Here is a 21,800-nt window from a genome sequence, read left to right on the forward strand (position 1 = left end):
ATATTTATTGGCTGACGAATGTAATCTTCTCTGTATTAGAATAATAAATATACGTCTTCCTGACTCTTAGGTATGGAGGAGCCGAATGACGGTGGCAGTCAGACTGTGGTGGATAAACTGGCAAAGGATTTCTGTAATACCCCTTATTATAAGGAGACTAAAGCTGAGCTGGAGAAAATGTCAAGTGGGGAAAAAGTGAAGACGCATTTCTTTGCCAGGCAAATCACATACAGCACTTCATTCTTCCATCAGATAAAATGGGTGTGTAAGAGGTCCATTAAAAATCTTTTGCGTAATCCCCAAGCTTCAATCGCCCAGGTAAGTGTGTGCAGATATCATGGCGTTACGTTATCTTCTAATATCACTCACCCCCTTGTAAACAACCCACAACCTGCTTTAGGACTCATTCAGATGACAGTGAATCACATACGTGTTCTATCCGTGATTTCTCATTAAAGTCTACGGGGCTGTATGTCCACAAAAAATATCACTGACAACACACATTGTTTTTTGAAAGATTCCGAAAAATCACTGACAACTGATAAAGCCTTAGGGTCCACTCAGTATATATAGGAACGAGATTGGAACGCAGTGCACGGACTGGCCGGATGCTCTCCCTGACCGGGCGTGACAGCTGCATAGAAATACATGACGCTATCACACTCGGGTTGGGACAATCCGTGCATTGCGTTTCGATCTTTGTACGATTTATGAGGCCAGTTGACTGCGTCCTTATACTTTATATATGAAACTGGTAGCACTTAAATGGGTTCTTATGGAGACAACCCATTTCAACCCTCTAACCCCCAGGGATCAGCTGTTATTGTTAAGGAGGCTGTGACTGGCTACGCCAGGGAAATAGTTACCTGTTGGCAATTAAAATGTAATGCATGAACAGGTTGGGTCAGATTGGGAGTTTCTGTTACATAGTGGCCCTCTACTTTCAATTAAAGCACCACTATAGCGTTTTTTTAATTGAACTGCCAGAGCGATGCTTTAAATGTAATTCCCCTGCCCCCTGTCTCATACTTACCTGCCGCCACCTTCATCCTTTTCCAATATCGCTCCTGTCGGTCTCTGGCAAAAACTTACCTGCTGGAAGCCCCAGTGTTCCATGGAGTGCGCCAAAGGTCACTTTTCAATACATCTCTATGAGAGCCTTGGTATGGCTCTCACAGACTTGCATTGAGGTCTTGTGATGTAACTTCTGACTTCAGAAGTTACGGGTAAAAGATGGCGCCGCTGGACTGGAGTATAAGAAAAGCCACTGGATGGTGAGTATAAGAAAGGGGGCAGGGGGCTTACATTTAAAATGCCACTCCAGCACTGAAAAAAAATAAAATTGCTGCAGTGGTGCATATGAGGTCTATATGCCTTAATAAGATAAACTGCAATTTAGTTATCTCCATTCTTGGATCCTTACTCCTTAAAGCAGCCTTATATAAGTGTACTGTATGTCATCTTCCCATAGACATACAGTTATGCTCAAAAGTTTACATACCCCGGCAGAATTTTTCCTTTCTTGGCCTTGTTTCAGAGAATATGAATGATAATGAAAAAAACTTTTTGTCCACTCATGGTTATTGATTTATTTTTAAATCTTAATGACAACCAAAAACATCCAAATGACCCTGATCAAAAGTCCACATACCCTGGTGATTTTGGCCTGATAACATGCTCAGAATTTGACACAAATGGGTTTGAATGGCTACTAAAGGTAACATCCTCACCTGTGACATGTTTGCTTGTAATTAGTGAGTGTGCATAAAAGCTCAGTGAGTTTCTGGGATCCAGACAGACTCTTGCATCTTTCATCCAGCCACTGACGTTTCTGGATTGTGAGTCATGGGGAAAGTAAAAGAATTGTCAACGGATCTACTGGAAAAGGTAGTTGAACTGTATAACACAGGAGAGGGATACATAAAATATTCAAGGAATTGATAATGTCAGTCAGCAGCGTTCAAACTGTGATTAACAAATGGAAAATCAGGGGCACTGTAAAAACCGAACCACGGTCAGGTAGACCAACGAAAATTTCGGCCACAATTGACAGGAAAATTGTTTGGGATGCAAAGAAAAACCCACAAATAGCATCAGCTGAAATTCAGGACTCTTTGAAAACTAGCGGTGTGGCTGTTTCAAGATGCACAATAAGGAGGCACTTGAAGAAAAATGGGCTGTATGGTCGAGTCGCCAGAAGAAAGCCATTACTGCGCAAATGCCACAAAGTATCTCTCCTACAATACGCCAAACAGCACAGAGACAAGCCTCAAAATTTCTGGTACAAGGTAATTTGGAGTGATGAGACCAAAATTGAAGCTTCTGGCCACAACCATAAACGTTACATTTGGAGAGAGGTCAACAAGGCCTATGATGAAAGGAACACCATTCCTACAGTAAAGCACGGAGGTGGATCGCTGGTGTTTTGGGGATGTGTGAGCTACAAAGACACAGGAAACTTGGTAAAAGTTGAAGGAAAGATGAATGCAGCACGTTATCAGCAAATATTGGAGGAAAATTTGCATTCATCAGCCCGGAAGCTGTGCATGGGACGTACTTGGACGTTCCAACATGACAACGATCCAAAACACAAAGCCAAGTCGACATGTCCCTGGCTACAGCAGAACAAAGTGAAGGTTCTGGAGTGACCATCTCAGTCTCCTGACCTCAATATCATTGAGCCACTCTGGGGAGATCTCAAGAGCGCAGTTCATGCTAGACAGCCCATAAATTTACAGGAACTGGAGGCTTTTTGCCAAGAAGAATGGCCAGCTTTACCATCTGAGAAATTAAAGAACCTCATCCACAACTACCACAAAAGACTTCAAGCTGTCATTGATGTTAGAGGGGGCAATACACGGTATTAAGAAATGGGGTTTGTGAACTTTTGATCAGGGTCATTTGGATGTTTTTGGTTGTCATTAAGATTTAAAAAGAGAAAACACATTAGTTTGACAATAAATGGCTTCACCCAACCAATAACCATGAGTGGAGAAAGTTTTTTTGTTATCATTCATATTCTCTGAAACAAGGAAAGGAAAAATCCTTCCGGGTATGTAAACTTTTGAGCACAACTGTACACTGTCACACATCAATATATTACTTATACATAATGCTGTAATAAAAAGAAATGCCTCTTAGAAAATGCTCTGAACATGATCAACCTTGTGACCCAAATTAGCTGTCACAAAATTGGCTTTACATTTTTTTAAACTTTTTTTTTTGCCTTGTGTGCACTTCACTTGCTCTTTAATGTCCCCGACACCTCATTAGTGCTGGATTTCCAACCCTTTCTATGCATGGTACACAGTTCATTAAAACCACTTCACCTCATCCGACTTAAATTGCTTTGATATGATCCTTGTTTTCCACCACAACTAGCTTAATGGCCAAGTAATCTGTGCCCCTTGATCTTTTCGGCGGGTTTTTAGTAATACAGCCCCCTTATCCAAAGCGATTATGGCGTTAGGAGCTAATGCATCTTTACAGCTTCCACGTAAACGATCAGCCTGATACCAATAATTTTAAAATATTTTATCCAACTTTGTACAATAGAATTGGCAGAAAAGGTCAAAGCATTTCATATAATCTCTTAATCTCCTTACTAATTCCTCTGTATCATTGCCACTTGATCACTTATAGACAATGCTTTGCTGTCAGCCACTTTCTCTCTTAAGAGTTTAAGCTTTTTGTAGGATTTTTGCAGTATTGTTTCCAAATATTGCATTATTTCAACTTCTTACACACTTATTACAAGCTGAAAACTGCTTAGACTTATGTTTTCACTTCTGAATTACATGGATGTGTATACTGTACTTTTTTCATCTACTCTTATCTTCTGGAGAACCTTTATCATGCATTTTCAGGCTTTTTCTGTACAGTATATATACAGTGTGTGTGTATACATACAGTATATATGTACATATATACCCTGTTCAACATAAACGAGTACATCCCAACAGATTTGCCACAAAAACCTTTAGGCTAGGTGCCCACGATGCAGCATATTTTTTCGCTTCTCCCTGGCTGGAAAAACGCATGCGGTTTTTACATGCGGTTTTCCCGCCAGGTAGAAGCGTTTGTCAAGCGTTTTTGCATGCATTTCCGCATGCGGGTTATCAAGCGCTTTTCCAAGAGATTTTAGCATCACTTGGAAAAGTGCTTGACAACTTGTTAACACTATATAAATCCATGCAACTGGCATGGATTTATAGTAGTGTGACCAAGTTAGTTAAAAAAAAAAAGAATAAGAATGGTAAAAAATAAAAAATAAAGATTATACTTACCTTCCGATATCCTCCCGGTGTTTTTTCTGCCGCGTCCGGTCTCTTGCACTGCTCGCAGTGGTGTGAAGGACCTGCGGTGACGTCATTGAGTCATGTGACAGGTCACATGACTCAATGACGTCATGGCAGGTCCTTCACAACACCGCGACCCATAGAGCAGACCAGACGAAGGGGAGAAAACACCGGGAGGACATCGGAAGGTAAGTATAATCTTTATTTTTTATTTTAAATTCTTTTTTTTACAGTTTCTATGGTACCCAGGACTGGATGAGAGTCTCCTCTCCTCCACACCCGAGTACCATCCGCACATTGAACCATGTGATATCCGCTTGTGCACATGTAGTGATGCGGATGTCACGCGGTCCAATGCAAGTCAATGGCGGCGATTACGCTGCGTGTCCGCAAAATTAATGGACATGCTGCGGATTTTTGAGCGCAGCATAAATGCTGCGGAAAAATCCACAGCATGGGCATTGACATTGCAGCTTGTCATTGGGGACCATGGGGGACGGATTACCAAGCGTTTCCCAAGTGTTTACGCTGCGTAAATTCTCAGCATAAACGCTTGGAAAATGCTTCTTGGGCACGCAGCCTTAGTTTCCTTTCCAAATTATTTTTTTCTATGAGATACATTACATACTCCTACAAGTGTGGCCCCTTGATTGCAAACAAGATTTTTATTTTGCAAACCCCCAAAAAATACATTTTCCAAACAAATTCATTCAAGACAAAGTTGTAAAACTCCCCGATGAAAGGCTTAGGAGCAAACTACAGTTCAGACTACAAAATTCTAATTAACAAGAATTGAACCACAGATAAGTGTAATTATTCATTAAACAGGTGTCCAGCACACAGTTGACTATAAATATGTGTTATTTAATAAAGAAAACCCCTTCCCATTTTATGCGGTCTGCAATGGCACCACATGGAAGAGAAATGTCACAAGACCTGAGAAAGAAAATGATTTCTTTACACAAGAAAGATGAAGGCTACAAGAAGATCAGTAAAGCTTTACTTAGTAGTCAGAATACTGGAGCAAAAGTGATACAAAAAGTTAACAAAGAAAGAACTGCAACCATCTCACAGAAACATCTAGGCTGACCACAAAAGTTAACACCTAAACAGCAGTGTCTTGTAATGAGAAAGATTCAAGAAAATTGACATGCAAATTCACTGCAGTTAGCGAAAGAAGTAGAAAGCCAAACCACCGTGATTGTTTCCCGTGAACCAATATGGCGTACATTACAGAAGAGTGGCATGCATGGGTGTTGTTCATGAAGCAGGCCTCTCCTAAAGCCCATGTACAAATAAGCCCACCTACAATTTGCCAGGGCCCATGCTGCAAAATAAGAAGACTACTGGGACTCTATACTCGGGAGTGATGAGATCAAGATAAATGTTCTTGAAACTGATGGCTTCAAAACTGCATGGTGTCTCAAATGTGAGGAATACAAAGAAAAGTGCATCGTGCCTACAGGGAAACAAGGTGGTGGTAGTGTCCTTATGTGGGGCTTCATGAGTGCTGCTGGTGTCGGGGAGCTACATTTAATTGACGGTATCATGAATTCAGAGATGTAATGCTCTGTATTGAAAGACAAGATGTGTACTTGGTAGACATGCATTTTTGCAACATGACAATGATCCGAAACACACAACTGAGGCCACTATTGCATTTCTGAGGAAGAACAGGGTGAAAGTGATTCAGTGGCCAAGTATATCTCCTCATCTGAACTCAATCAAACACCTATGGGAAATTCTGTAGAGACAAGTTGCGCATCATTCTCCATCCAGCATCCAGGCTCTAAAAGAGGTCATTCTGGAAGAATGGAAAAATGATATATGTTTCAATATGTCACAAACCTGTTTATTTCATGCTTAGAAGACTTGGTGCTGCCCCTAAAAATCATGAAGGTCATACAAAATACTAGATGTCGTTATTTTTGATGTGGGGTGTATTCATTTTTGCATCAGCTAATACAAGTAAAACTAAAGATTTTATAATAAAAGTTATATTATTAACCTTACTTTCATGTTATGGGTTAAAAAATGTTCTATGAAACTCAGTCCTATCAAAATTTTGGAAATTGTTCTTGTGTAATACGTAGCAATGGTAGTAACTAACAAGAGGCTGTTATGACAACCTCACATTCATATTAGTGAGAAATGGGGGTTGTCACCAGATAGAAAGCCTTTACATAATTTTATGTTAAAAATGAAAATTTGATTTTTTTTTTATTTATTTTAGAAAATGGATTTTTGGAAACTGACCTTATACAGTTTCAAGTCTTATTATGTTTGCAGTTTATGCTTTTTGACACTATGGAGATAGAATCCGCTACATAAATAATTCTATAGTTGAATGTCTCACAGTTTCATGTATGCCATATATTTATACCAATTCTTTTACTTTTCCTCACAGGTAATGGTTAGTCTTGTTCTCGCGCTCATTGTTGGAGCCATCTTTTTTGGTGTGAAAGATGATGAAAACGGAATCCAAAACAGGTCAGTGCATAAGAGCTGTATCCCTTAGAAAGTGGTAATATACAAAATTGTACAAAAGTTTGAGGCAGATGTAGAAAAAAAATTCTGTAAAGTATGAATGATACAATTACACACAATATTTGAAGGAACCTGGCATGGAGGTTGTTCCAAACATATTGGAGAATTAACCACAGATCTGCTGTGGATGTAGGCTTGCAAAAATCCTTATGTCTCGTCATGTAATCCCAAAAAGACTTGATGATGTTGAGATCAGGGCTCCGGGGGGGTCATGTCATCACTTCCAGGATTCCTGGTTCCTTTTTATGCTTATGTCTGGGATTGACTTCCAGCTTTAGAATAAATTTAGAGACAATAAGATGCCTCCCTAGAGATAATCATACACATTAGATGGCTGTCGGCCGAATAATGGTTCGCACAAACGCTTGAGCCGACAGCAATTTCACCTGGCTTTCACATACACAGGACTGCTCATTTGACCGAGCACTCCTGTGTTCTGTATGGAAAAGCCTCTGGCTGACATGTCGCCTGCGGCTCATCTCCCGGAGAACAATGCAATTGGCAGTCTGAAATCATGATCAACATCTCCTCTGACCATCAGTCGTCTGGCGTCTCCATACATATTACACCGTTGGCCGAACACGTTGATATTGGGGGGTTTGGCTGACATTAGTCTAATGTGTATATAAGCCTTAATGATATTGCAAGATGGAGAAGTATCTACCACACACCTGCTGACATTTTTCTGTACATCAGTGCCTATATTTTTGTGCATAAATTAGTTGCTTTGTCTTGTTTCCATGTTGAAGGTATGACTTTTCCGCCACAATTCTTCCCTGAAGACCACTTCCAGTTACTCTTCTCCAAATGGGTGTAGCTGGGTCCCACTGGTTGCTGCCAGTGCTGACCTGTGGTCCTCAATGTTAACAGGAGGAGAAAACGGGAGCACAGCTTATAATAGACAGGAGAGTGCTACATCATGTATCAAAGGAGAATATGACAATCAAGAAAAGAAATATAATAGTGATAAGCACACCTAAGCAATATTAAAGTTTATTAGCACAAAAACAGTACAAAGCCATAAAAACCTTAAAATGTGAAAAACACAATCAAAACTCAGTTTTGTTCCTCTCCACGGAAATCTTTAGTAAAAGGCGAAAGATTTTTACGTTATGAAATGAAGCCAAAGTAATAATATCTTTTACTAAAGATTTCTGTGGAGAGGAACAAAACTGAGTTTTGATTGTGTTTTTCACATTCTAAAGTTTTTATGGCTTTGTACTGTTTTTGTGCTAATAAACGTTGATATTGCTTAGGTGTGCTCATCACTATTGTATTTCTTTTCTTGGTGGTTCTCAATGTTGTCCATTCCTTGGTGCATCTTCAAAATATAGCTTGAACAACATATCTTGAAACCCTAGTCTGCTTTGCAATCTTTGCCGTTTTGCTGTGCTCTGTCTTGGCGTATGACTTGTGACATTTAATTGTCTTCCGCAACCTCACCTTTGTAGCAGAGTTTGATTGTTCCTCATGAAATGTTAAGGCTCCTACACAGCTGTTTCAGTTTATGACTGTGTTTCAATCTACATGTGAAAATGATGATCATTGATATAATTGGGTACTCATACACCTGACTATAATTCCACAAAATCCCCATCTTTGGGGGATATTTAAGTGTACCTAAAACAATTGATGCTGCTTTTAAGGCAATATATTAATTCATTTTGCATTTTGTTACCGTATTTTTCGGACCATATGACGCACTTTTTTTCCCCCAAATTTGGGAGGAAAATGGGGTGTGTGTCTTATGGTCCAAAAGTAACTTACCAGTGGTGGTGGAGAGGGATCGGCGGCGGCAGCGGCGACAGCAGCAGCAGATGGTGGCAGCGGCAGCAGAAGAGGTATCTGCCTGGGAGCCAGGGCCTTGCCCGGTACCAGGGCCGGTTTCTTGATGTGAGCGGCGTGAGCTGCTTCCGGTGCGCGCGGCCATCTTTCTGAAGCTGATCTACAGGAAAATGGGCACCAGAGCCGGCGCATGCGCTCTGCTACGCCGGCGGCCATTTTCCTGTAGATCTCAGCTTCAGAAAGATGGGTGCGAGCATCGGAAGCCGCTCACGCCACTCTGCCACGCTACTCACAGCAAGACACTGGCCCCGGTGCCAGGCCCCAGGGCCCCAGCCACCTCTCACTCAGGCCCCAAGCCCCCAGCCACCACTCACCCAGGCCCCAAACCCCAGCGCCAGCCATCACTCCCCCAGGCCCCAAGCCCCCAGCCACCACTCACCCAGGCCCCAAACCCCAGCGCCAGCCATCACTCCCCCAGGCCCCAACCCCCAGCCACCACTCACCCAGGTACCAAGCCCCCAGCCACCACTCACCCAGGCCCCAACCCCCCAGAGCCAGCCACCACTCACCCAGGCACCCAAGCCCCCAGCGCCAGCAAGCAAACGCCCAGCGCAAGCCACCAGGCCCCCAGCCCACCAGCACCAGGCCACCAGGCGCCCAGCCCCAGGCCACCAGCGCCAGGCCACCAGGTGCCCAGTGCAGGCCACCAGCACCAGGCGGCCAGGCCACCAGGCGCCCAGCCCCAGGCCACCAGCGCCAGGCACCCAGGCCACCAGGCGACCAACGCAAGCCACCAGCGCCAGACCCGGCTTCCTGAAGGACCTTGTCTCCTGTGCCCCAGCTACACGGCCCATCCAGGTAAGATACCTATTCAGACTATAAGACAGACCCCCATCTTATCAAAAAAATTTTTTTCCTATTTTCCACCCCAAAATTTGGGGTGTGTCTTATAGTCCGAAAAATACGGTAATTAAAAAACTATTACATCTATTTTTGAAAGCATTATTACTTTCCAGCTATTTCTCCACACCTGTCTAAAGCTATTGAGTGTGTGTTTGTATATATACAGGTGCATCTCACAAAATTAGAATATCGTCAAAAAGTGAATTTATTTCAGTTTGTCAATACAAAAAGTGAAACTCATATATTATATAGAGTCATTACAAACAGAGTGATCTATTTCAAGTGTTTATTTCTGTTAGTGTTGATGATTATGGCTTACAGCTAATGAAAACACAAAAGTTATTATCTCAGTAAATGAGAATAATTAACAAAAAACACCTGAAAAAGGCTTCCTAAGCATTTAAAAAGGCCCCCTAGTCTGTTTCAGTAGGCTCCACAATCATGGGGAAGGCTGCTGACTTGACAGATGCCAAAAGTACCAATACCTGGTTTAAAAACAACTGTATCACTGTGCTTGATTGGCCAGCAAACTCGCCTGACCTTAACCCCATAGATTCTCTATTGTCAAGAGGAAGATGAGAGACACCAGACCAAACACCTGCATATATACAGTACAGACCAAAAGTTTGGACACACCTTCTCATTTAAAGATTTTTCTGTATTTTCATGACTTTGAAAATTGTCCATTCACACTGAAGGCATCAAAACTATGAATTAACACAAGTGGAATTATATACTTAACAAAAAAAGTGTGAAAAAACTGAAAATATGTCTTATATTCTAGGTTCTTCAAAGTAGCCACCTTTTGCTTTGATGACTGCTTTGCACACTCTTGGCATTCTCTTGATGAGCTTCAAGAGGTAGTCACCGGAAATGGTTTTCACTTCACAGGTGTGCCCTGTCAGGTTTAATAAGTGGGATTTCTTGCCTTATAAATGGGGTTGGGACCATAAGTTGTGTTGTGCAGAAGTCTGGTGGATACACAGCTGATAGTCCTACTGAATAGACTGTTAGAATTTGTACTTTGGCAAGAAAAAAGCAGATAAGCAAAGAAAAACGAGTGGCCATCATTACTTTAAGAAATGAAGGCCAGTCAGTCCGAAAAATTGGGCAGAGTTTGAATTTGTCCCCAAGTGCAGTTGCAAAAACCATCAAGCGCTACAAAGAAACTGGCTCACATGAGGACTGCCCCAGGAAAGGAAGACCAAGAGTCACCTCTGCTTCTGAGGATAAGTTTATCCGAGTCACCAGCCTCAGAAATCGCAGGTTAACAGCAGCTCAGTTTAGAGACCAGGTAAATGCCACACAGAGTTCTAGCAGCAGACACATCTCTACAACAACTGTTAAGAGGAGACTTTGTGCAGCAGGCCTTCATGGTAATATAGCTGCTAGGAAACCACTACTAAGGACAGGCAACAAACAGAAGAGATTTGTTTGGGCTAAAGAACGCAAGGAATGGACATTAGACCAGTGGAAATCTGTGCTTTGGTCTGATGAGTCCAAATTTGAGATCTTTGGTTCCAACCACCGTGTCTTTGTGCGACACAGAATAGGTGAACGGATGGACTCTACATGCCTGGTTCCCACCGTGAAGCATGGAGGAGGAGGTGTGATAGTGTGGGGGTGCTTTGCTGGTGACATTGTTGGGGATTTATTCAAAATTGAAGGCATACTGAACCAGCATAGCTACCGCAGCATCTTGCAGCGGCATGCTATTCCATCTGGTTTGCCTTTAGTTGCACCATCATTTATTTTTCAACAGGACAATGACCCCAAACACACCTCCAGGCTGTGTAAGGGCTATTTGACCAAGAGAGAGAGTGATGGGGTGCTACGCCAGATGACCTGGCCTCCACAGTCACCAGACCTGAACCCAATCGAGATGGTTTGGGGTGAGCTGGACTGCAGAGTGAAGGCAAAAGGGCCAACAAGTGCTAAGCATCTCTGGGAACTCCTTCAAGATTGTTGAAAGACCATTTCCGGTGACTACCTCTTGAAGCTCATCAAGAGAATGCCAAGAGTGTGCAAAGCAGTCATCAAAGCAAAAGGTGGCTACTTTGAAGAACCTAGAATATAAGACAAATTTTCAGTTTTTTCACACTTTTTTGTTAAGTATATAATTCCACATGTGTTAATTCATAGTTTTGATGCCTTCAGTGTGAATATACAATTTTCATAGTCATGAAAATACATAAAAATCTTGAAATAAGAAGGTGTGTCCAAACTTTTGGTCTGTACTGTATATATATATATATATATATATATATATACATATACTATTTGTATAATAAATATAAATATATATATATATATATATACAGGTGCATCTCACAAAATAAGAATATCATCAAAAAGTGAATTTATTTCAGTTCTTCAATACGAAAAGTGAAACTCATATATTATATAGAGTCATTACAAACAGAGTGATCTATTTCAAGTGTTTATTTCTGTTAATGTTGATGATTATGGCTTACAGCCAAGGAAAACACCAAAGTCATTATCTCAGTAAATTAGAATACTTTATAACAACAGCTTGTAAAATGTGATAAATTATAAATTTCATATATATCTATAATTTATCACATTAAAATCTGTAAAGTAGGAAAGTTGGAGACTCTTTAAGTTATACATGTGCTTTCTTCTTTCCTTACAGAATCGGATCCTTGTTCTTTATCACCACAAACCAATGTTTCAGCAGTGTATCTGCCATTGAGCTATTCATTGTGGAGAAGAAAATATTCACGTGAGTATCATCTTAAGAAGATGACCTCGGAAAGATAATGGCACTGCACTGAGTACATACCGTCCATACTGAGTCCTCTGACTATAACGAGTTAGTTTTTTATGAATTTTCAAGTGATGTCACATTTACATATAAAACTTTGCAAAAACAGAACTGTTTTTCTTTTTCAAACCTTTTATTGCTTATAAAAAAAGTACATAAAAGTATGACAGGTGTAAAGGGAACCTGTCAGGCGATTCATTCTGCCCAAACCGTGGACAGCAAGAATCATAACCTAGCTACACAATTGAAACCAGGTATACTGTTTCATGAAATGCCCCGTCTATAGCCAGGGAGCAGACGAGTCGGGTTCCGCCTCTGTCCAGCTTTTCTCAGTGCTGCTGGAGGTGATTGGCAGGTCTCCCTATTTACATGCTAGAGAGAGACCTGTCATTCACCTGCAGCAGGGATGGGAAGAGCCGGCCAGGGTCAGCACCGTACTAGTTTCATTTCTGCCTATGGTTCCTGGACGGATCTTCAAGCTATGTTTCCTCTGAGATGTCAGAGGGTTTCAGAGAGTGAGGCTGTGTGCCCACGATCTGGAGCCGCTGCGGGTTTCACCCTGCGGACTTATGCATTGTCAAACCCGCAGCATCCAGATATTACAGCATAGTGGATGGGATTTGTAGAAATCCCATGTCCACTATGCGTCTGCGACACACCCGCGGAAACTGACACGTGGAGCATCTTTCCAGACTGCAGCATGTCAATTTCTCTTGCTGGTCTGCTTGCGGGCTTTCCCCATAGATCTAACCTCTATGAGGAAAGTCCACATGTGAAGAAAAAAAAAAACGTCTGCCGCTCATTTGCATAAAATGAGCGAAAGCCGCAGGCAGCCCTTCTGCAGCGTCTGGGCCGCAGGCATCATGGACACATACCCTAATACAGCTATCTGCAATCGTGAATTATTTTCATTTATAATAAGTATGTCCATTCTACTCCTAACTTCTTGAAAGGGATAGATCTTTTCATCCATGAGTGCGCAATAGTTTGTTTGGTGGCAAGAAGTAGGAAGGCGAGAAGTCAAAATTGTGTATGGGTGAGGTCCGGTACTTTGTGATATAGGTGGGCAACCTCAGGATCACGGCATAATATAAAATTAAAGAGAGCATATATATTACACCAATGATTCTGGTCCAAAATATTAGTTTGGTTAGTTTAGGGTATGATCACCAGATATGAAACATGTTGCTCGGTTGCGGGCAGCATCTGAAACAAGAAGAGTGGCAACCAGCTGAGCAGTGGGCGAGTGCCACCTCATTAGTACTTTATAGACTGACTTGTGAGTTAATGTTAATTGTGCATTTAGATATATGCCCCCCATCCAAAGGACCCCTGCTTCCTCCTCCCAAGCACAAAAATATGCATGCTTTTTATTGGTTTATTGTATATTTAAAGTAGCAAGTAAAAGTAAATTTAGGCCTCGGGTGTGAGGGTTGTTATTGCATATTCGTTTGAAAAAAGTGATGATTCTAAAGTCGCCCCCACCCTTTGCACAAAAGTGCTTCAATTGTTTTTTACCTCCATGAAGTCATTTGGATGTCAAACTGGGGTCTCCATCTAAGAGACAGCAGAGGAAGGACTCTGCTTGTCAGTTTTCTGTACACTTTCTCCTGCTGCGGCTGCTGTATGGGAAAGGTACGGCTACACTTGGCTTCCTGCAGAGATAACGGTTTCTATTTTCATAGACATGTTCATTCTGTTATGGTTGTGCAGCAGTTTTTTCAGTTTTTTTTAACTTGAAAACTTTATACAGGGTTCTTAGCTGGATAGTCCACTAAATACACTAAGTATTGCCTAAACTTTGACAAACCCCTTTACTGTTGTCTTTGAAGGGTTGTCCTCGTTTTTATGTCCTGTTAGTGCATAAGGCTGTCCTACATGAGCCAGCTTTTAACATATGGCGGAGTCAGACACATTGCAACCATGGTTGGTTAAACTTCTGCTCAGTGATCCTCAGGCACTATGGCTGACAACTAACTGAATAATATGTTTTCTTTCAGACACGAGTACATCAGCGGATACTACAGACTGTCGGCATACTTCTTCTCCAAGCTGATTGCAGATTTGCTTCCCATGAGGACAATGCCAAGCATTATTTTTACATGCATTATCTATTTCATGATTGGTAAGTGGATTGCATAATACAGTGCAAAACATTTACTATAAGTTGTCCTGATAATAAGCTGATCAGCAGTTAGCTGCCCATAGAACTAAAGGATCAGATGATTAAATTCCAACCGCCTGATCCTTATGTCCACAGACCTAATTTGTAGCGCAGAGGTCCCCAACCTGTGGCTCGGGAGCCCCATGTGGCTCGCAGGCCCATGATGTGTGGCTCGTGGCTGTTTGCCAGCTTGGTACAATAGCATAAGGTCTAGCAAAGAGCTATGAAGAGAAGGTCTCCAGATGGTGAATTACAGTGCCTACAAGTAGTATTCAACCCCCTGCAGATTTAGCTGGTTGACACATGCGGAATTAACTTGGCATTGTGACATTTGTACTGTAGATCAGCCTGGAAGTGGGAAATGCACTGCAGCAAATTTTGTTTTTGTTTTTTTTTATTTTTTTTTTAAAAAACTTTAAAAGTTAATTCAGAGTGTCATTTATTATTCAACCCCTCAAACCACAAGAATTCTGTTTGGTCCCCCTAAAGTATTAAGAAGTAGTTCAGGCACCAAGAATAATGAGCTTCACATGTGTGGATTAAAGATCTCTTTTGCCAGCCTTTTCTGACTATTTAAGACCCTCCCCAAACTTGTGAACAGCACTCAGACATGGTCAACATGGGAAAGACAAAGGAGCATTCCAAGGCCATCAGAGACAAGATCGTGGAGGGTCACAAGGCTGGCAAGGGGTACAAAACCCTTTCCAAGGAGTTGGGCCTACCTGTCTCCACTGTTGGGAGCATCATCCGTAAGTGGAAGGCTTATGGAACTACTGTTAGCCTTCCACGGCCAGGACAGCCTTTGAAAGTGTCCTCCCGTGCCGAGGCCAGGCTTGTCCGAAGAGTCAAGGCTAACCCAAGGACAACAAGGAAGGAGCTCCGGGAAGATCTCATGGCAGTGGGGACATTGGTTTCAGTCAATACCATAAGTAACGTACTCCACCGCAATGGTCTCCGTTCCAGACGAGCCTGTATGGTACCTTTACTTTCAAAGCGTCATGTCAAGGCTCGTCTACAGTTTGCTCATGATCACTTGGAGGACTCTGAGACAGACTGGTTCAAGGTTCTATGGTCTGATGAGACCAAGATCGAGATCTTTGGTGCCAACCACACACGTGACGTTTGGAGACTGGATAGCACTGCATACGACCCCAAGAATACCATCCCTACAGTCAAGCATGGTGGTGGCAGCATCCTGCTGTGGGGCTGTTTCTCAGCCAAGGGGCCTGGCCATCTGGTCCGCATCCATGGGAAGATGGATAGCACGGCCTACCTGGAGATTTTGGCCAAGAACCTCCGCTCCTCCATCAAGGATCTTAAGATGGGTCGTAATTTCATCTTCCAACAAGACAACGACCCAAAGCACACAGCCAAGAAAACCAAGGCCTGGTTCAAGAGGGAAAAAGTCAAGGTGTTGGAGTGGCCTAGTCAGTCTCCTGACCTTAACCCAATTGAAAACTTGTGGAAGGAGCTCAAGAATAAAGTCCACATGAGACACCCAAAGAACCTAGATAACTTGGAGAAGATCTGCATGGAGGAGTGGGCCAAGATAACTCCACAGACCTGTGCCGGCCTGATCAGGTCTTAGAAAAGACGATTATTAGCTGTAATTGCAAACAAGGGTTATTCCACAAAATATTAAACATAGGGGTTGAATAATAATTGACCCACACTTTTATGTTTAAAATTTAATAAAATTCAACTGAGCAACATAACTTTTTGGTTTGTAAGATTTATGCTTCTGTTCATAAAACCTACTCTCGAATGCAGTTTGAAGCCTCTAACTTATTTGCATCTTATCAAACCAGCTAAATCTGCAGGGGGTTGAATACTACTTGTAGGCACTGTATGTGAGTAGTCCCACAGAGAAGAGCAGATCTTGATGCGCATATACTGTCCTTGGGGTTGGAGAGATAAATTAAGTTTGATACTGCTGGAAACCGGATTATACTACCTATCAGAGGAGGTGCTTGAAGCTGGACGCGACAGTGTGGTGGGAGTGCTTAATGTGAGAATATTAAATGGTGATATTGTGGGAACTCCTGGAGCTTGGCATACTGCCTTGTGTGATTTATGTGGAAAAGCTTTGGCTGTCATTATACCGGTAACAGGGGTTGTCATTACTGTGGAGGGTGGGAGCTGAGTGTAGCTCACAACCCTCTCTCAGAGCTGAATGTGGCTCTCAAGGTCAGAAAGGTTGTGGACCGCTGCTGAAGGGGAACAGTTTGTGAGGCCCCCATATACATTAGAAAGTTGTCTGAGTACATAAAAAGTGGGTTTGGACGACTTCTATTTGATCCTTGACTCTCTCAATGTAGTCGATGTTGACCCATCCTTGGCTGTCAAAGCAAATGGTAACAATTAGCAAAATTAGTTGAGAATAAAGACCCGCATGCAAATAAAACTTGGAATCTGAAGTGCATGTGCGACTTCTGATTCTCTCTTGAGAGGTGATGCCAGGAGAAAGAAGGATTGGGCTATCTAAATGGAAATACGTGAAACTTTCGTCTTTAGGGCAGACAAGCAGCTTCCATTGGTGTATGACAGCGGTGTTCTTTCTTATCCCAATTGAAAACACATGAGCTTAGCATTCATGCGTAAGGGCAGTTGAAAGAGATAGCTGTTCGTCACACCACTCATGTGTGTGGGTACGATAGGTTGCTGTGTATTCGGCTTCGTTCTTTTTATGCAGCATATGTGGCTATTAACATGGAGCATCATTTGAAGTTATTCCAGATTCTGCTACCTAAGTTTAACTGCTGAAGGACATTTTTTAAGAAATCAGTGAATGTAGAAAATTTGGAATTATGTTAATATTGACCAAAATAAAAGAATCACAATACAAATGTATAAAACAGACATGATACAACATTGAGTTACAATAGACCTGTTACTTTATATTTCAGCACCAGATTGGTATCACTAATGTCTGTTCCCTATGTAAAAAAGAAGCAAGACAAAAATATATCTCATACCCTACCATAATTATATATAAATGTAAAGCAAAATTGCATAATAAATATAGGGTACTTAGTGAACTATTTTTGATCAAAAAAAGTATACAAGCCGTCCCACCAGCGGCAAGGTGACCCTAAATTGGGACGGTACCTATACTGCCTATATTAAAAACCTTACTGTATATCAGAGTTGAAGTAATGCATATAAAAGGGTAGACAAATAGGACCGGGTCCCAACTCCAGACCACCTAGGCCCGTGGTAAGCTACATATATACCAATCAGCTCAACAAAGGGCATGCCACGCCCTTAAATTGCACAGAATGCAAACAAGTCAAAAAACCAGACAATGTGAACTGAGGTCTAAGATGGCAGACATACAAGAAACAGAGGCATGTTCACACTAGCAAAAAAGAAGCAAGACAAAAATATATCTCATACCCTACCATAATTATATATAAATGTAAAGCAAAATTGCATAATAAATATAGGGTACTTAGTGAACTATATTTGATCAAAAAAAGTATACAAGCCGTCCCACCAGCGGCAAGGTGACCCTAAATTGGGACGGTACCTATACTGCCTATATTAAAAACCTTACTGTATATCAGAGTTGAAGTAATGCATATAAAAGGGTAGACAAATAGGACCGGGTCCCAACTCCAGACCACCTAGGCCCGTGGTAAGCTACATATATACCAATCAGCTCAACAAAGGGCATGCCACACCCTTAAATTGCACAGAATGCAAACAAGTCAAAAAACCAGACAATGTGAACTGAGGTCTAAGATGGCAGACATACAAGAAACAGAGGCATGTTCACACTAGCAAAAAAGAAGCAAGACAAAAATATATCTCATACCCTACCATAATTATATATAAATGTAAAGCAAAATTGCATAATAAATATAGGGTACTTAGTGAACTATTTTTGATCAAAAAAAGTATACAAGCCGTCCCACCAGCGGCAAGGTGACCCTAAATTGGGACGGTACCTATACTGCCTATATTAAAAACCTTACTGTATATCAGAGTTGAAGTAATGCATATAAAAGGGTAGACAAATAGGACCGGGTCCCAACTCCAGACCACCTAGGCCCGTGGTAAGCTACATATATACCAATCAGCTCAACAAAGGGCATGCCACACCCTTAAATTGCACAGAATGCAAACAAGTCAAAAAACCAGACAATGTGAACTGAGGTCTAAGATGGCAGACATACAAGAAACAGAGGCATGTTCACACTAGCAAAAAAGAAGCAAGACAAAAATATATCTCATACCCTACCATAATTATATATAAATGTAAAGCAAAATTGCATAATAAATATAGGGTACTTAGTGAACTATTTTTGATCAAAAAAAGTATACAAGCCGTCCCACCAGCGGCAAGGTGACCCTAAATTGGGACGGTACCTATACTGCCTATATTAAAAACCTTACTGTATATCAGAGTTGAAGTAATGCATATAAAAGGGTAGACAAATAGGACCGGGTCCCAACTCCAGACCACCTAGGCCCGTGGTAAGCTACATATATACCAATCAGCTCAACAAAGGGCATGCCACACCCTTAAATTGCACAGAATGCAAACAAGTCAAAAAACCAGACAATGTGAACTGAGGTCTAAGATGGCAGACAAAAATTTTTTGATCAAAAATAGTTCACTAAGTACCCTATATTTATTATGCAATTTTGCTTTACATTTATATATAATTATGGTAGGGTATGAGATATATTTTTGTCTTGCTTCTTTTTTGCTAGTGTGAACATGCCTCTGTTTCTTGTATGTCTGCCATCTTAGACCTCAGTTCACATTGTCTGGTTTTTTGACTTGTTTGCATTCTGTGCAATTTAAGGGTGTGGCATGCCCTTTGTTGAGCTGATTGGTATATATGTAGCTTACCACGGGCCTAGGTGGTCTGGAGTTGGGACCCGGTCCTATTTGTCTACCCTTTTATATGCATTACTTCAACTCTGATATACAGTAAGGTTTTTAATATAGGCAGTATAGGTACCGTCCCAATTTAGGGTCACCTTGCCGCTGGTGGGACGGCTTGTATACTTTTTTTGATCAAAAATAGTTCACTAAGTACCCTATATTTATTATGCAATTTTGCTTTACATTTATATATAATTATGGTAGGGTATGAGATATATTTTTGTCTTGCTTCTTTTTTGCTAGTGTGAACATGCCTCTGTTTCTTGTATGTCTGCCATCTTAGACCTCAGTTCACATTGTCTGGTCTGTTCCCTATGTGTAGTAAAATACTTACCAGTAGCCATCTTCTACCGCCGCTCCGGACCCTATCTGCCATCTTGTGTCCACATCTGTCACTGACCGGAAGTCACAGCTAACGATCGCTAGCTCTCAATGTAAGACTATGAGAGCCTTGTTCTGGCCTCGTTCTGGCTCTCATTGAATTACATTGAGAAGTGACTTCCAGCTCGCTCCAGCAAACACTGGAGTGATCCGGCAGGTCACAACTCCTGTCACGGGGTGGTTCCAAGAATTTCAGAAGACAGTGACCAGAAAGTATTTTACTACACATAGGGCACACACGTTAGTGATACAGCTTCAGTACTGAAATAAAAAAAATACAACAGATTGGTGCTTTAAAATAGCCAAGAAATATCAATGCTACCTCCTTGATAACATAAGAACTATAAATATGTTTTGTCTTTCTACATTTTAGGATTCAAGCCTACAGCAGGAAGTTTCTTCACCATGATGTTCACCTTGATGATGATTTCCTACACCGCTACATCCATGGGCTTAGCCATAGCGGCTGGTCAGGATGTAGTTGCTGTCGCTAATCTTCTCCTGACCATCAGCTTTGTTTTTATGATTGTGAGTATAGCACCAAATACTAGCCTTCTGTTCTTATCCCTTTCCTGGAGAGTTTGCAGCTCTTTATTGTGTAGAAGAACATCATACTGAATTATTATAGCCATATGATGATTATCTGTTTGCTTTGTAGATATTTTCTGGTTTACTGGTGAACGTAACATCCATTATGAGTTGGTTATCTTGGCTCAAGTATTTCAGCATCCCTCGATATGGCCTGACTGTAAGTCACATGTTGAGTCATCTGCTTTATTTCTTTAGATGTTATAAGGTTTTATTTTCATTCTTCATTTTCTTATTCCTTGCTGTAGTTGTGTTCTCAGCAGCATCAAGTAACAGTGATTGGTATGCAATGTCCCGTAGTGATTTATTTCTTTAATTTCTGCCATGCATGTAACGTTTGCAAAGAATTGGATCCACCAACATGTTTAGAGTCCTCTGATGTTTGTGTGCCAGGTTTGGCTTTTAGTAAGATTTCTAACCCAAGCTAATGTTTTTCTAACAGCCCTTTTTTTACAGTAACTTTAAATTTGGCTTACACATACAATAATACTACCTGCATACTTTCAGTTTCATGCTTTTAAGGTTGGAAGAAGACGCAAATCTATTGAGTTCAACCTATACTCTAACATGTTGGTCCAGAGGAAGGCAAAAACCCTATGAGACAGATGCTAATTTCCCCCATATTAGAGGAAAAATTCCTTCCCGACTCCACATATGACAATCAGACTAGTTCCCTGGATCAATGCACCATCACAGAATCTAGTACTCATAATCTGTAATATTATATTTTTCAAGAAAGGCATCCAGGCCCTCCTTGTACATTTGCAGTAAATCAACCATTACAACATCTTGTGGCAGAGTTCCATAATTTTACTGCTCTTATAGTAAAGAATCTACGTCTGTGATTATGATTAAACTTTCTTTCCTTTCCAGTATTTTTACATGTGGGAAACTAGTGACTTGCATATAGGCAAAACTATGGGGTCGATACATCAAAGTGTTCACACCACAAAACTTGCGTAAAACACTTTGAATTGTAGCAAAATTTTGGCACCACTCAGCAACTGAATCAAATTCAGCAAAAGTGTTGGCGTTTTTTTACGCCAGAAATGTTACACCAGTGCCAGGGACTTGTCACTTAAAGGAATTTTTTTTGCAAACAGATGGTAGAGGACAGTTATTACAATTAAAGGGGTTGTCCACTACTTTTACATTGATGCCCTATCCGTAGGAGAGCACGCGGCACCCCCGCCGATCAGCTGTCATCGGTGCAGGCGGCAGCGGTCGCCGTCCGGAAGTGCTCACCTGCGGGGCTCCGCCGTCAAGTGGTAGTGGCCGCTACGGTGTACTGCACATCCGCCTCCTATTCAATTGAATGGGAGGTGGATATGCAGTACACCGTGACGGTCACTACCACTTGACGGCGGAGCCCCGCAAGTGAGCACTTCCGGCCGGCGGCTGTCGCCGGCACTGATAACAGCTGATCGGCGGGGGTGCCACGTGCGGGACCCC

General features: G+C 41.6%; 1 protein-coding gene and 1 non-coding gene across 7 annotated transcripts in view; one reads left to right on the top strand and one right to left on the bottom strand.

Moving 5' to 3' along the window:
- The window catches only part of ABCG2 (ATP binding cassette subfamily G member 2 (JR blood group)), a 202,959-nt gene that overhangs the window by 175,538 nt on the left and 5,621 nt on the right, over positions 1-21,800 (top strand). For all 6 annotated transcript variants that reach the window (XM_073637549.1, XM_073637528.1, XM_073637535.1 and 3 more), the window contains 6 exons: positions 71-318; positions 6,706-6,788; positions 12,187-12,276; positions 14,319-14,443; positions 20,134-20,288; positions 20,419-20,508. In XM_073637549.1, the coding sequence (XP_073493650.1) occupies positions 71-318; positions 6,706-6,788; positions 12,187-12,276; positions 14,319-14,443; positions 20,134-20,288; positions 20,419-20,508 (791 nt within the window). The remainder of the gene's footprint in view (positions 1-70; positions 319-6,705; positions 6,789-12,186; positions 12,277-14,318; positions 14,444-20,133; positions 20,289-20,418; positions 20,509-21,800) is intronic.
- Positions 7,864-7,977, bottom strand: LOC141174768 (U5 spliceosomal RNA). The gene has a single exon (XR_012252984.1). It is a non-coding gene; the product is annotated as a U5 spliceosomal RNA (small nuclear RNA).

Source organism: Phyllobates terribilis, unplaced genomic scaffold, assembly GCF_046119375.1.
Source record: "Phyllobates terribilis strain yellow unplaced genomic scaffold, ASM4611937v1 Scaffold_1__5_contigs__length_1240528914, whole genome shotgun sequence".
NCBI lineage: Eukaryota > Metazoa > Chordata > Amphibia > Anura > Dendrobatidae > Phyllobates > Phyllobates terribilis.